At 34.1% G+C, this 15611-nt stretch overlaps 1 protein-coding gene across 1 annotated transcript; it reads right to left on the bottom strand.

Annotated features, from left to right (window-relative positions):
• Positions 1 to 1286: 1286 nt before the first annotated feature.
• Positions 1287 to 2631, bottom strand: LOC130648625 (ATP-dependent DNA helicase PIF1-like). Its single transcript, XM_057454681.1, has 4 exons — positions 2242 to 2631; positions 1863 to 2129; positions 1435 to 1784; positions 1287 to 1302 (listed from the first exon to the last, which is right to left on the bottom strand). The coding sequence occupies exons 1-4, from the start codon at positions 2629 to 2631 to the stop codon at positions 1287 to 1289; spliced, it is 1023 nt and encodes a 340-aa protein (XP_057310664.1).
• Between the last annotated feature and the right edge of the window lie 12980 nt (positions 2632 to 15611).

Raw genomic sequence — 15611 nt, forward strand, 5'->3', positions numbered from 1 at the left:
TAATAATGACAACATTTTGTTATTTGAGATGGTCTGTTGGATTTTTGCAGTTAACGTTATGTAAGTTTCACAATTCAATTAATTAGTTTAGCCAATTAATAGCAGAATGTCAGAAATTTGCTTATCGTTTTTTATTGGTAAATAATAACACACAAAAAAAATTTAAAAAATTACTTTCTCTCGTTCTCTCTTCTTTCATTTTAGCCAATTCAAGTTGTATCTTCTTGAAACCACTCTTATAATCTTCAACTAAAAAAGTTATTTAAGGTAATTTTACTAAAAAATATGATAAGAATCAATAAAAAGATGTTAAATTATTATTATTTAATCAACTTACTTTTTTTGTTATGTTCTTGTAAAGTTTTTATTTCCAAGTTTTAAATTGTTTCATTCTGTTCTGTAACTAAGTCAAACACAAAAACTTAAATTATTCAATAAAAGGAACATAAATAAACAACTGTTTTAAACTATAAATCTTATAATATTACTGTTACCAAATAAAATGCACTAACAATTTTTTGTGATATTATGTACCTGAAAGTATTAAGCTTTAAATTGGTTAAATGTGTTAATAAACAGTGATTGTCACACAAAAAAGTTGCTTACTTTTCCTTTCCAGACTTGTATGAAGCAGCCCGTCTTCCTCCAACGCGTCAATTTCCATATCATGAGCATGTCATTGTAAGCTATGTTCAGCCATCTTATATTTATATCTATATATATATATATATACCTTTTTTCCAACTACCACAGCCAAATGAAGGGTATAATAAGTGGTCTCACATATGAAACAAACTGTTTACTAACTCCACTAACTGTTACAGCACTTATGCTTGATAGCAGTTAGTGGAGATTGAAATGCAGTTTAGAAAAGATTATTATATATTATTAAAGTGAAATGTCATTGCATAATTTTGGAGAAACTTTACATTTTTTTTTTGAACTTTTAACAGGTTTGATCATAATGTGAAATCTTATTATTTTAAAAATTATTTCAAAATCCACCTGTGTGTGCAATTTTAAGAGATTTCCGCACTGAAATGATATTTTTTTATTTTTTGGAGAAAAAGTTATTTAAAGTCTAGGAACTTTTTAAGTAGTAAGTTCTTAAAATGTAATAATGAGTTTTAAATAAATTTTTAATTCTCATTAAATGTTTTCCACAGAACTGTGAAATAACATGATACTTTATTCGGAAAAGAAACAATGTAAATTAAATTCTGTGCACAGTATTTTTATGAATTGGTATATTATATAACATTTTACATAAAATGATGTAAATGTTTTTATTTGTCACTCCAACTAAATTGAATTAATTGATTAATTATCAATAATTTTTTAAATTATTAAATTCTTTTCTAATCAAAGTATCAAAAAGGCACAAAGATATGAATATATCATATAATTCTAACTGGATATGCAAACAAATATTACAGCACTTGACTGTAAACAATGTTTGGTGTATAACATTTATGCTGAACATAACCTTGAGCTTCTGTTTGACGAATCTTTACCTTCACATCTTCAAAGGAACGTGGACGTGAAAATACAACATATAATTGTCCATGAGAAAAGCATGGTCTGTGAAAATAAATTCCAACTTTACTAAATGTTTGTCCCTGAGATTTATTAATTGTCATAGCATAGGCCAAACGTATAGGAAGCTGACGTCTTCGTAGCTGAAAAGGAAGACCAGTGTCAGAAGGCGCCAATTGAATTCTAGGTATTACCACTTTTTTACCAGAAGCAACACCAGTAATGATTTCAGCATCGATTACATGTTGCTATAACTGTTGTCATATTAATCTAGTGCCATTACATAATCCATGTTTTAAATCTAGATTTCGAAGAAGCATTATTACTGCACCTATTTTTAGTTGCAGGTTGTGTGGTGGCATACCAGAAGGTGTAATTGAATTGATAAACTCGACTGGATAAAGTGCAATTTCTTCAGGACCATCTGAAACTACAGAGTCAGCACTGTTATATAGTACTATTTGCCCTGGAATTTTATTTACTATCTTGTTATAAATATCAAGGGCACCATCATTTGTAGGGGTCAGAATAATCCTACTGGCAAAATCTGCCAAGTTACCATCAAACACTGCATCAACATGTGATTGATCATTCTGCTCACGGATAATGCAAGTTTCTGGTATTTCTGGTATTAAGTTGTAAAAGCCAGTTTGCAAAATTCTGCTAATTCTGTCCAGCTCTCACATTGTGTGTAAGCTTAAATACCTGAACAGCTGGCCAAATATAGGAGCTTTTAAGACATGTTTCTACAATTTTAGCAGGTCTGGCTCTCTTCATTACTGGCAAAGTTTGTGGAAAGTCCCCTCCTAGAAGAATGACTTTTCCTCTAAATAAGTTGTCAACATTAGAAATATCCCTAAACATGGTCTCGATAGGTTGAAGGGCATGCTTAGGGATCATTGATGCTTCATCAAAAATGTATAAGTCTTGTTGCATCAGGAATATGGCATGATTACTGGTAGAAGGAACATTGCAAGTACTTGTCTTCACAAACGGTACAGACAATCTAAAAAGACTGTGGACAGTCCTCCCTCCATCTAAAAGTGTTGCCGCAATGCCGGTCCAGCTTTCATTCCTCTTCGCTTTGCAATTCATGTCATATTACCAGCTCCTCAGAAGTTATAGCACCATGCATCCAACTTTCTCTGCACCCTACGTTACAATCTTCCTTAGATATTTTCTTTGAAAGCGAGGAGTTGTCAGACACCAATGTCTACTTCTGCCATGTTTGCAACGCTCATCAAACTGCTCTAGTTGAAAAAGAGGTAGTGTCGTGCGGTTCCCATCTCATTTTACAGCTAAAACGTTTTGCCAGTGCCAACGGCCTTGTGTCAAAAATTGCCTCTCGTATTACTGCTTACCCTGGTACCCTTTCCATACCTTTTACCGTAGATGGAGAAGTGAAATTTCGTAAAAATTTTCAATTAAGGGCTATTATCAACCATTGCGGAAACTTAAGTAATGGTCACTACACAACCATAGCCTTCGACCAAATGGTACACAGGTGGATGCATTGCAACAATAGAGCAGTAATTTTCTGTGATGACCGCCTTATTAACACTCACGAGTCGTATGTTTTCTTTTTAGAAGAGCTGAGATAAGAATATTTTAACCGGAATGCATCAGCAAGGGGGCTTGACTACACTCAGTCTTGTCTTTGGAGAGTGACGACTCCACTTATTACCCCAGTCAAAAATAAAACAAAATCCAATAAAAATTAGGTTAGCAAGGGGGTTTGATCATACTAGGTCTTGTCTTTAGAGAGAGACGACTCCACTTATTACCCCAGTTAAAAAAAAAGCATTAGCAGGGGGTTTGATCACACATGATCTTGTCTTTGGAGAGTAACGACTCCACTTATTACCTGAGTTAAAAGCAAAGAATAGCACAGCTGAACAGAAAATGGTCAAAGTTTACTTTAGGAAGATAGGGATGTCTAGTTTCTGCTGATGACCGTCCGCGGACCTCTTCGAGGTGACCCAGCTAGACATCCAGGGTACTTAGGTTCAGAAATATGGGTCGAAACCTACCTGCCCTTGGTTAAAGTTCTGTTCATCTTTTCAAATGTGTTTTGTCCTTTTTATTTTTTAAGATTTTTTTTAATTAATTCCTTGTAAGAAGGGAGAATTGTGCTTTTAGAGGCATTTTCTCTAAAGGAGTACAAACTCTAGCTTATTTCCAAAGACCTAACAGGTTGAGTTTATCATTGCGGTCGCTTGCCACCTCTTTGTAAATTATTTTCTTTCTTTTATGATGTAATTATAGGTGTAAGTTTTGCCTGTTCCACCAGGACCATCAATAAAAAATAAACGGTTATTTTGAGGAGAGTTATTATGGACATTTATAACAGCCCTAATGATTGTATCAGCTGCTTCTAATTGTTCAGGATTTAATGTGGCACGAATATTATCAGCTTCTTGACCAAGATTAACTAAATCAGCTGGAGCTTCTACTGGTGCTTGTTCTGTTTCAGGAAGACCAAAGTCTGAAAGTCGTTTGCCTGACTGACCTCTAATACCAGCTATAAAACTTAGTGCAGCCTGTTCAGCCTGATAATCTTGCATAGTATGAAGAAAGTCTTCTATCATACTGTTTCTATGGGTAAGCCATAACGTCAAAGGATCGTTGAGCTCAACGACTTAAAATAAATGAGAATCTGTCGAAGCTGCCAAAGTGTACCAATGTTGGCAACTTGTAAAAGAGTACAATTCCATTCATTATCATCTTGAAGAAATCCCCTAGCTAAACATGCTTCACGAAAGGTTGGGAATAAGTCTTATTGTTTACTAGCTGTACTGGCCTCAGCTATCAACAAATGTTGGTTTTATAATTTTTAACTGCCATATTGAAAGGATCGTAGTGGATAAAATAAATTGAGGGTATTAGTAGTGGTAGTGTAACAAAAATTATGAGTATTTATTGATATTAAATGTGTATTTGTGGCAACTTTAATGTTGACTAGCTATGGCTAATCTTGTTTCTTAATCCTACAAAGAAGTTATATATTCTATACTGTAAGTTATAAATGTTTACTAAAATTTACTTCATATAACTTAAATAATTATAATTTATATATATAGTATTTACATAGGTTATAATTAATTTTCTAAAAAAGTTACCCAGCTTTTCATAGCTAGATATTATAGGTTGAATGTTATAGCTAGCATGTACTCAGGGATGATCTGCTGCCCAGCTATGTATCGCTATTATTGTCACACTCCCCTGCTAATATACTTTAACCTTTCCATTTAATATACATTTATAATAAACGTATTTTGGCTCACCCCAGTGTACTCAGTAATCACAAATTGTTTATTCTTTTGGTTTGTATGTTCAGATTCATATCAGTATTGTAAGTTTATCATTTCTTGAACATGTAAGGCTGTCTATTTTATTTAAAAATATCTTAACTTTCTTAGGCCATATAACTTATAGGTTATAAGTTATTGTGGTAAATCGATCAAGTACTAAACATATCTAACGAAGAGTTGTGGAGTGAGCGGTTTGTTCATCTACAATTCTCTTAGCTTTTGAACGAATCACCCCCATTCATTAAAATACATAGTTTCTGTATAAAAAATCTATTGCTCCCCCCCCCCCTTCACAGTATCTTAAATTCAGAAACTCAACAAGTATAATACATAAAAGCTTTTATGTTAGTTCTATCAGATTTGTCTACGAAGAGCACCCCTTAAGAAAAATTTTTCTATATACATAAGTTTTTGATATTTGCTTTTACGTACAAATAAATTACAATACCCATAGTTATACTTGACGTGGAATAACAACCTGGCAAAACTTATATAATATTACCGACAATACTTACAGAAATACTACCTATTGACAGAAAATTTAGTGAATTTAAAAAACAACAACAATTATCTGTAGCTGCAAGCGTAACATTCTTACAGCCCATAATTTTTAAATGATCAAGGCTCAAGGATACTTATGAGAACTATCTTGGGTGATTGCATTGCTCTGTTGAATATATAACATGATGAAGACCAATATTCAGTCTAATACCACCAACCAAACATGCTTAGGATAGGCTTGAGGAAAGGGATAGCCAAGTTATAATGTTATTTACAGATGTTTCAAAAAATATAAAATCCAAACCATAGTTATAAGAAAAACAATATCTAGCTAGCTAAACACTAGAAAAAAATATAAACCAAAAATTTTAATAAGCCCAATGAGTATAAAATAAGTGTCATGTTCTATTTTTTTATGTGCATCACTTCGCTGGAAAATTAAAATTGTCCCTAAACTAACCTCGTTTTCATGTTAGTATTTCTATTCCGGCTGTGTATTTTGCGGAATAGAAATGGATATTGAAATAAGTCTATTGGAGCTGAAAGAAATGATTTTCGAGTATAAAATTCTGAGAAGAAAAAAGAAAAAACAGTTGAAAACACCAGTAATCTTACCGATAGGATCCATTTTTTAAAGTGAAAGAAACAGCACATTAATTGTTTTCTTATTGACTTTAGGATTAAAAGAAGATTCTGGAAAATCCCCGGCTGGCAGAGTTATGCTGGACAAATTTATTGGAAGGGACAATGCCTGCTGAAAAATGCTGTATGAATTTACACATGGATAATCCCACATTCATGAAAATTGCAGATCTTCTCAGGGATTTCATTAAGGTGGATTTCCATAGAGCAGATTTTTGCGCCTGATTTCATCGCTTGTGTGATTTCCATTGAAGTTCGTGTTTTAGTAACCGCAGAAACAAAACAAACAATATGGCAGCGTTTAACAGAAACATTGTATTGAAACAACAACTACTGATATTGGTTGCATACATTGCACGGCGTAGGACTCGCCGAAATCGGATGTTAACAAGTAGAAAAAAGGCTATGTGAGTTAGACCACTATTTTTTTAAAAAAAGGCTTATAAGAGCAAAACCTCTAGAATTTAAATTTTAAGACTTAACTGGTCGAGTTTATCATTGTGCGTTCACTTTGTAATTTGATCATACATACTTTTTTAAGTATTTTTGCATGTTACCAACAAGATTTGAAGAACTGTTGTCATGGGTAGCGCCTTTTATTCATAAATCCTCAAAAATACGAGATGTTACAACACCAAGTGAGAGATTGTGCATAACACTTCGGTAACTCGCCACAGGTGTTGTTCAAATCACTATAGCGGCCGAACACAGAGTGAGCCCTACAACATTTGGGTCGTATCATATATGAAACTTGTGCTGTTATATGGAGAGAACTGTTAGAGAGAAACTACTTGGAAACAACAGACTGGGGCAACAATGGAAGACAGTTGCAAAACAATTCGAAGTCAAATAGAATTTCCCACATGGCTTAGGAGCAAGTGATGGCAAGCATATGGTCATGCAAGCCCCTGCTATAGGCGGCTCTGACTACTTTAATTTTAGCAGTGTGCGATGCAAACTACACTTTCACTATGGTAGATGTCGGTGATGCAGGTTTCCAAAGCGATGGAAGGGTTTATAAGAACAGTAACTTTGGTCAACAATAAATGAGAACTTATTAATCGACCTACATCATCAACAATAAACTCAAACGACAAATCCTATCTTTGCGTTTTTGTTGCTGATGATGCGCTTCAAATTACTTATTATATGCTAAAACCATACCCACAAATTGCCCAAGATAATTTTCAATTATCGACTGTCGAGAGCTAGAAGAATGATTGAGAACTTATTTTGGAATAGCGGTAGCCAAGTTTTTAAAGTTTTCCGACGACCAATCATAGGAAATATATATATAAAGTTCGCTTGATTACAAAAGAAGTAGTTAGTTCCATCACCTACAGGCTCTAATAACTTTAATGCTACTGCAAAGGAAGCCTGAGCTGATTTTAAAGAGTTTTTTAATTCAAGTGAAGGTGCACAACGGGAGTATATTACTAAGACAATTGATCCCTTTAATGGAGAATAAAGATATGTTTTCTAATTAAATAAAACACCAAATTTATACATATTATATTACCCTGGGCAATGTAAATATCCTTCAATGATCATAATATAAGGGGAGAAAAGAAACTTGTTAAGAAATGTTCTCCAGTCAAGCACTAGACATTCTGCTACTCCCTGTCTCGCACAACATAACAGGCCCCATTAAAGCTTTTTTGCAACCAGAGTATGTCTGGAAATAACAGATAGATGTGCCCACAGTGCTCTTTCCTTCAAGACAGTACTAGGGAAACTGTCTTCACCCAGTGTGGAGATATACTGATCATCCAACTGAAAAGGTTTAACTGTCTCCAAGGAAGATCTGAGGGAAATAATAAATTTTTTTCTTGCCTAGCCCAAGGTGACGACACCCTAAAAGTATATTCGCATCCTGCAAAGAATATATCATTCACAATCCAATATAAATTAACCGCCACTATTAATCATTCAGGCACACTGGCGGCTGGTCACTATTGGGCTTACATAAGAGATCAGGGTGTTAATACATGGTTAAAATGCGATTATAGGGCAGTGATTTTTGTCAAGCCATCTGTTCTATATAACTCCACAGTGTATGTGTTATTTTTTGTCAAAATTTAAATAGTGTGAATTCGCACTAAAACGGGAGTACATTATATCAAAAGGAGGAGAGGAGTATATTATATCAAAAGGGGGAGGAATCTTTTTTCCTGGTGGTATGAAATTACCCCTGCTGTGTGTTTTAGATACTGTTTACCGGTATTCGCGAGTTCACTCGCTCGCCGCTTTCCTGGAAAGCAAATATAAGAAGCTTAACAAGGAGCTTGGCAATTGCCTTGTCTTCGAGTGTAACGACCCCACTTATAACCTCAGTTCTGTAGGGAGATTAAGTTGGCTCACTTAGTCTACAGGGTTAACGATCGTGCTATACCTGATGTTAGGAAGAAGCTATAGTAAGGGGTTTTTCTTTTTATCTTTCTTGTTTCCGTGACTTTACAGCCACGAAGACTACTCCACTGTCTTCAGGCTGGTCCTGACCTACAGCTGGTCCGAAGCATATGGCTGTTCCAAAGCGTCAACTACACGTGTAAGGCCGAGTGTTGGGATCCCGAACCACATGTGGAAAGCTACTGCAAGGTTCACAAGTCCTGGCGCTCGGGTGATTGTCTGCTCATATTTACAGTTTTATATTTATTTTTATTTTTTTATAGTAATTTTTTTGTTGTATTGTTGTCGTTATGTCTGTCTTCTGTTTTCATGCTGCCAGTTTTTGTGTACCGACCGTTACTTGTACGTATTGTATTGTGTAGAGAGGGCTGTTTGGTTCAATTACCTTGAATTTACAGACTTTCCGTGCAAAAAGGGAGATCTTGCACTGCGTTTTGATCTTTAGAGGGTGTAACCTCTACAATTTTAACTTTAAGGGTAGTTAGACCAGACCAGCTTGCTGTCTTGTTATCTTATAATCATAACGAATCTTTAACTAATTGTCCCTTTCCTATTAAAATGCTTTAAAATTATTTAATAAACAACTTTCTTTATTAAAATATTACTTTATCCTTTTTAATCGCATGATCCATTAGAAAATTTCAAAATATTAAAAGAAGAAAAGTCACCTGTTTCTGTTGACTGTGATATATACATAACAGTTGCCTACTGTGATGCGATGAACAGCTGATACTGCTCACCATCGCTTTACAGTTAAACCAAGTTTACCAAACAAGCTTGATACCGAAAAATATACATCCAGGAAAGGTAAATTAAAAAAAGATGACAGCGATGCTACGAACAAATCCCTTTCCAACCAGCATGTTCAGTTTTATTTTCGCAGAGATATTTTCTCTTTACCAGGTGCCAAGTATTTTTTTAAATTTACAGAATCTCCATCGTAAAACACAGCACGGGTCACTTTTGCAAAATGACCAGAAAATATGACATTGGAAACCAGGCCGGAGATTACCTTATTTGTCAAAATTGTGGTCGTTTGTTCTTGTAACAACTGATCGCCATTATGGAAGAATGATGAATAAAACAATACTTCAACCATTAGTGACGATCGAGAATATCCAAGCTGTTTAAATCTTTTGCTTGGTGAAATCCAAGCCATGGAGCATCATCGAAGCATTTTTCTCTCTCAAAATGTGTATAGTTTTCTGTTGACTCGCTACGATCTGCTTATATCTTTCAACAGATTCTTTTGCTTTATTCAATTCCATTTTTAACTTTTTTGTTCCCCATGGGCACCGGAAAGGGAAATGGAAATTTTTGAATTATGAGAACAAACCTAAGTAAAATAAGCGAAAAAAGAAAATGGATGTTTATTAAAGAAATTTTCGAGCAAGCAAAAACAACATCTATTCTGAAAACTTTTCTGCCTCATTTGTCTCCAGAGTGTAGAACATTATGCACCTTTGCTATGTCGTTTTCGCTTTGTAAAGAATTACATTCAGTTGAGGAATCCGCCTCTTGTGAAGGTTCCCATGTACGTTTAAATTTGAAACAAAGTAATAGCATATTATAATTGCCATAGAAGTGAAAATGTGAAATTGAAATTTCTCCTACCAGAGTACTTTTCAATGCTGCAATACCAAGAGTTATATGGAAGTCAACCTGAAGCTAAACAATAGTAACAGCCGAGTTATACACAAAAGAATTTTCTCCTTAAAAAGCTGAGCTTAATACTGTCTATAGCATTTGCTCTTCTAAAACTGTGTAAAAACTCAATATATTCTGTCTTTAGCCACCTCACTTTTATACTTTACAAAATCGTCAGCAGACAATTATTGCTTTAAAGATTTACCAAGTCAAAGCATTTAGTCAAATCCTCTTTAACATACATTTAGCCTTTCGCTGAAAAGAACAAATTATATATATAGTGTATTCAAAAATAGTTGTTTTTAATGCAAAAGAACCAAGTTTTTATTGTTGGCAAGAACTTTTCCAGAGAAATACAGCAACCATTCTTTCTAAATTTATATAAACAAAAAACTAGTGTTACAATATCTCCAGCTGTTCTCGAAGTCTTCTTAACACTGGACGCTTTTGTTTGGAATTGCCTTTAAGTACGAGAGCTACAGCCATTCTGACTTGCCTTTAAGTACGAGAGCTACAGCCATTTTGACTTGATTCCACGTGTCTTAAAAAAGGATCCTTGCGCAGGATTAAAATCACCCAACATAGATAAAGGAACATTTGTCAACTAACTTTTAATTTCTATACACCTATCTTATCAGGTAATTTCAGGTCACTTCAATTATGCTTTTTACCTTACCCTACCTTGCCTTAATAATATGCGTGCTTCAATATGCCTAAACTTATTTATAAATTAATTTGATAATAATCAATATATAATAAATTATTATTAACTCCATACATATTTACGTTTATTTGCATCAATGTGAAAAAAATAACGGCATAAATATATAGTTATTCACATTATTATTCTAATTTAACAAAAGGTATTCTATACTAAGGGCGTTGTTAATCTCATATTGGGATTTTCCATCAAGAATAATTTAGCTGCAACAAATTTCGTCAAGAATAATGCCCAATCGGGATTTGAACGTTTACATGCATTAAACCATCGTCATAAGAAAAAGAGGTAAGAAACAATGATGTTTTGTTCTCATGTCAATATGGGCGAGAGATACTGGCGCCCAAACCTCCAATCCTGCACAGAAGTTCGAAATGGCGCATTTTTAACTGTTGTTCGTGCTGTTGTACTTTAGTCAACGAGTTTCAAAACTGTCATTGAGTAGCCGTTGGCATATTGGCATTCAAAACACTAGTTATTATTACTTGTACTTTGTCGGCCATATCATCCCAAAGTATGAAATATTCATTGATTAATCTCTCTCGTTTTCATTGAGAATATTTGGATAGATGTTCCCTAGTGATCATGCATTATACACCTTCTATAAAAAAATTTTTATAACATCACCATTTCAAATTTTATAACAGAACTTATTGGTTATAAATTGTGTGTTGGTATTGCTGCACAGATTGTTCTAATAGCAGGAAATTATCTTTTTGAAAGCATGCTATTTCCAAAAAATTTGAGTATTTGACAATTCAACAAAAATCATTCAAGTTGAATCTTCACCAAGATCAATATTATCGCTCAAATTTTTGCAGTATTTTAACTTTGTCTACTAAATCTAATCCTTGTGCTAATTGTACAGCACATAACGTTAAATTGAAATCGTCTACGGTCAGAAAGAAACCAAAATGCTTGAACCAGGAAAGTTAAAACCATCTATAAAATTCCCCTCTCCTGAACTCATAAAATTAACCATTCAAAGTTATCATTTAAAGTGCAAACAACTAGCAGCTCAATTAGTGAAAATGAGAAATGTGATCCAAGTTAACGGTGGCAATGTAAGTCGTGAAATAAGCTCTGATTTGGTTACCCTGTGTAGTGGTTGCGACAAAAAAAGATGTATCACTGTTTATGAAATTGTTGGGGAAAAGCGGCAAAGGTATTTTCAATCCTCTTTATTAACTAATGTCAGTTACCATCCAGTGATATTAAATTTTGTCTAAATCTGGCTGCAAAATCTTTTTCTGCTTATTCGGATTTGAGATATGATCCTAAAACTGGTAGTGGTATGCTGGTTTTTCTAAGCCTGTGAACACTTCCTGATTACAGAAATTACATACGACCAACCAGGGGATTTAATCCTGAAGTTATAAATGATCTTGCCAAAGAAACTGAAAATTCAGGAAGATTTAGTATGGGACAAATATTCTGGTGAACTTATCGGCTTTGTTGATTTAGGTGACATTCATACAAACTTTGCCACTTTAAAAACCGTTAAAGAACTTGCCACACATGTACTTGTGTTCCTTGCTAAAAGTGTTGTCAATCCTTTTCTTGTACAGTATCGCAACACTTGCTACATCTATAATTACATCATATCAAATTATGCCTATGTTCTGGAAAGCTGTTCTTTATCTAGAAAGAATGAATTTAAAAGTTATAGCGGCTAGAGCTGATGCTGCTTCACCAAACAGACGCTTTCTCAGAACGCAAATATTTTTACATGGTGAATCTGGCAAGGATATAGTTTATCGTGCTAGAAATACCCATAACAATGCCAACCGTTACATCTTTTTTTTTTTTTTTTTTTTTTTGTTTGCTGATGCTCCACATCTTGTAATAACATCACGCAATTGTCTCTCAAATTCTGTTTCTGGTCGAGCTACACGTTATAGGTGGAATAGTGTTTTATATTCTTTGTAGTCATGTTACACCTGGAAAGTGTCTTAAGATTAGTTCACAAGTGGACAAACGATAATGTGCAATTGACATCTTTCTTAAGTTCGTCTTGCCGCTAAGTCCTAAGTGAAACTGTTGGTAGTGTTTTGAATTAATTTAGTCCACCTGAAGCAGCTGGTACAACACAGTTTTTTCTGATGTTGGATAAATGTTTTAATTGTTTGAACGTAAAGAACACTGTTGAACATGAGTTGAAAAGAATGCCATTTCAAAGCCTTATAAGTCGGTTGATGATGTACGTTTTGCATGGTTGGATGATTTCCTTTCCTATTTTGCATTATGGAAAGAATCTATTAAAGAACGTGACGGAAATTTTACAAAAAATGCAATATTAAAGATGTTTATTTTTTGGCAGACACACGAAGGACCAAAAATTACAGTCAATTCAATCAAAAAAGTTGTTAAATTCTTTTTAGAACATGATGTACCATATATTCTTTCAGAAAGATTTTGCCAGGATGACTTAGAAAACTATTATTATATATTATTATATACTACTAAATTTGATCTCGTTAAGACAATCCTTCTGGAAAAGATATTGGGTATAATGATAATATCATCAAAGCTCAATTTCCGGTAAGACCAATTGCTGAAAATGTTCAGGGGACAAGCAGTAAATTTAACATCATTGATGACACTCCATTACCGAAAAGAAAGAAGACTCAGTAAACCCAAAAGATCGAGACATGAACTTTTGGATTTACTGAGTCACTGTCACAATGGCTATTCTTATAGCCACAAATTTTAAAAACATTATTTTTTAGCTTTATTCCGTAGTTCCTCTTATTCTGTGAAACTAGAAATTGGCTTTTGTTGATGGTTCACTCCAGATATGCTTATTTCATTTTTATTGTGGAATTAGGCAGATTAAACCATTATACTCAAGCGTAAGTTTGTTCGTTTTTACAATATTTTTTTCTATAAATTTAGCGATTTAGCATTTTTCAAAAAGTTAGCGAAACATATTTTGGCGAATGGTCTGATTTATGAATTTCAAATCCGCAAAAAAAGTTGTCACAAATTTCTTTAATAATAATAATTTGAAGCTGCAAAAACTTACTATGCAGCAGCAGTTTTTTTTATTTAGTAAGCTAAGCCGTTTTTTATTAAATGTATGGCTATAAAAATAGCCGTTGTGGCAGTTTTTAAATTTTATCCCCGGAACTAAGTCAATTAGTGTCCCATGCCTTTGCTGCTGCTTGATTTCTTTGTTTCAGTTCTTAGTGATCTCTTTTTTGCAGCCTTCTTAGCAGCTTTCTGTTTTTCACGTATATCTCTTGCATATGAGAAGCTCCGAACTCTTGTATACAAATTGAGCATATGTTCCAAAAGGTTCATACTGACTTCTTTACTGACTTTTGGATCTATGGTATAGGAAACACTATTAACGTTTGAGAATATAGAACAGTTTTTGTACATAACTTCAACAAGATAATGACATTTTAAAGTTGTGCTAAAATGTGTAGTTTTGGAATAAAAAATTGTTTGGAACTTCGAAAAAGATCTTGAATTTGTTTATTTACTCTCAACAATCCACCTGTATCCCGTATATTGATTAGTGTCTGCGAATCATCACAGCCAATTTTGCACGCCTGTAAAATTAAAATAGCCTGCTTGTTGTAATCGGTACACTTCTTTGACGGAACGGAATTTTCTGTGAAGCTTATGTACAATAAATGCAACTATATATTGCAAACTTTTCAGCTCATTTTCAGAAATCGCTAATACAGTATCAAGAAGAGACGCCATAACTTAATCGGTTCCCGAGAGATGAATTAAAATGTGATTAACAGTTAATAAAAAGATTATCCCCTAGTAACCCATAAAAATGTGAATAAAAATCCTCAGCATCACCATGAAAACTTTCAATCAGGGGCTTTATTTTGTTCCAAGGTTCGGCAGTTTTATCAGTTGAAAATGTAAATTTATCCTCTGAAAACATACATCTTGCTGATTCAGGTAAACATCTGTCACCAAAACATATCTCAGCACTTTTTTTCTTTCTTTCTTCTGTATGTAGCTTCTTTAGAATTTTTTCTTCTTTTGACAATTTTGGAAAGGACAGAGAAGGGCTAGTATCTGGCATTTCTTACAAGGCATTCTTAAAATTACAATGTCTGGTTAGACCACGTTGTGATTTCAAATCTTTTTTGCACCTTTCAACTTCTGTTACAACAGCATCTAACAATGTGTTAAAATTCACATCATCTTCCAAAAAACCACCATCAATTAAAACAAATAAATCATCAAGATCATCTCCAGCCAAGTAATCATCTCCTAATTGTGCCGCCATTATTAACTTCCGTGCAGTATGAGAGGGTCGTCCGACACAACTTAAAGATGGATAACGATAGATGCGTAAACAATGTCTTTTTTCCTTATGACTGTGATTAAACGGGCCTTGAAAGCGCTGTTTACGACGTTCTGCGATAAGTCGGAAACGAAGTTATTTTTCGGATTCTGCACTACAATGTAACCAAACCTTTCGGGTAATGCGCATGCGCATCAGAATAGTATAAATGTACGTGTTGCATCCTAGGCCAAGCCTGGGTCTTTGGTCGCGTGGAAAGCATCGCAAACTTTCCATAGCCTTCGACCAAATGGTTCACAGGTGGATACATTGCAACGATAGAGCAGTAATTTTCTGTGATGACCAACTTATTAACAGTCCCGAGTCATATGTTTTCTTTTTAGAAGAACTGAGGTAAGAATATTTTAACCAGAATGAGTCAGCAAGGGGGTTTGATCATACTAGGTCTTCTCTTTGGATAGTGACGACTTTACTTATTACCCCAGTCAAAGAAATATATATATTAGCAGGGGTTTTTTTGATCACAAAGGATCTTGTCTTTGGAGAGTAACGACTCCACTTATTACCTGGG

This window comes from Hydractinia symbiolongicarpus, chromosome 7 (genome assembly GCF_029227915.1).
Source record: "Hydractinia symbiolongicarpus strain clone_291-10 chromosome 7, HSymV2.1, whole genome shotgun sequence".
Lineage (NCBI taxonomy): Eukaryota > Metazoa > Cnidaria > Hydrozoa > Anthoathecata > Hydractiniidae > Hydractinia > Hydractinia symbiolongicarpus.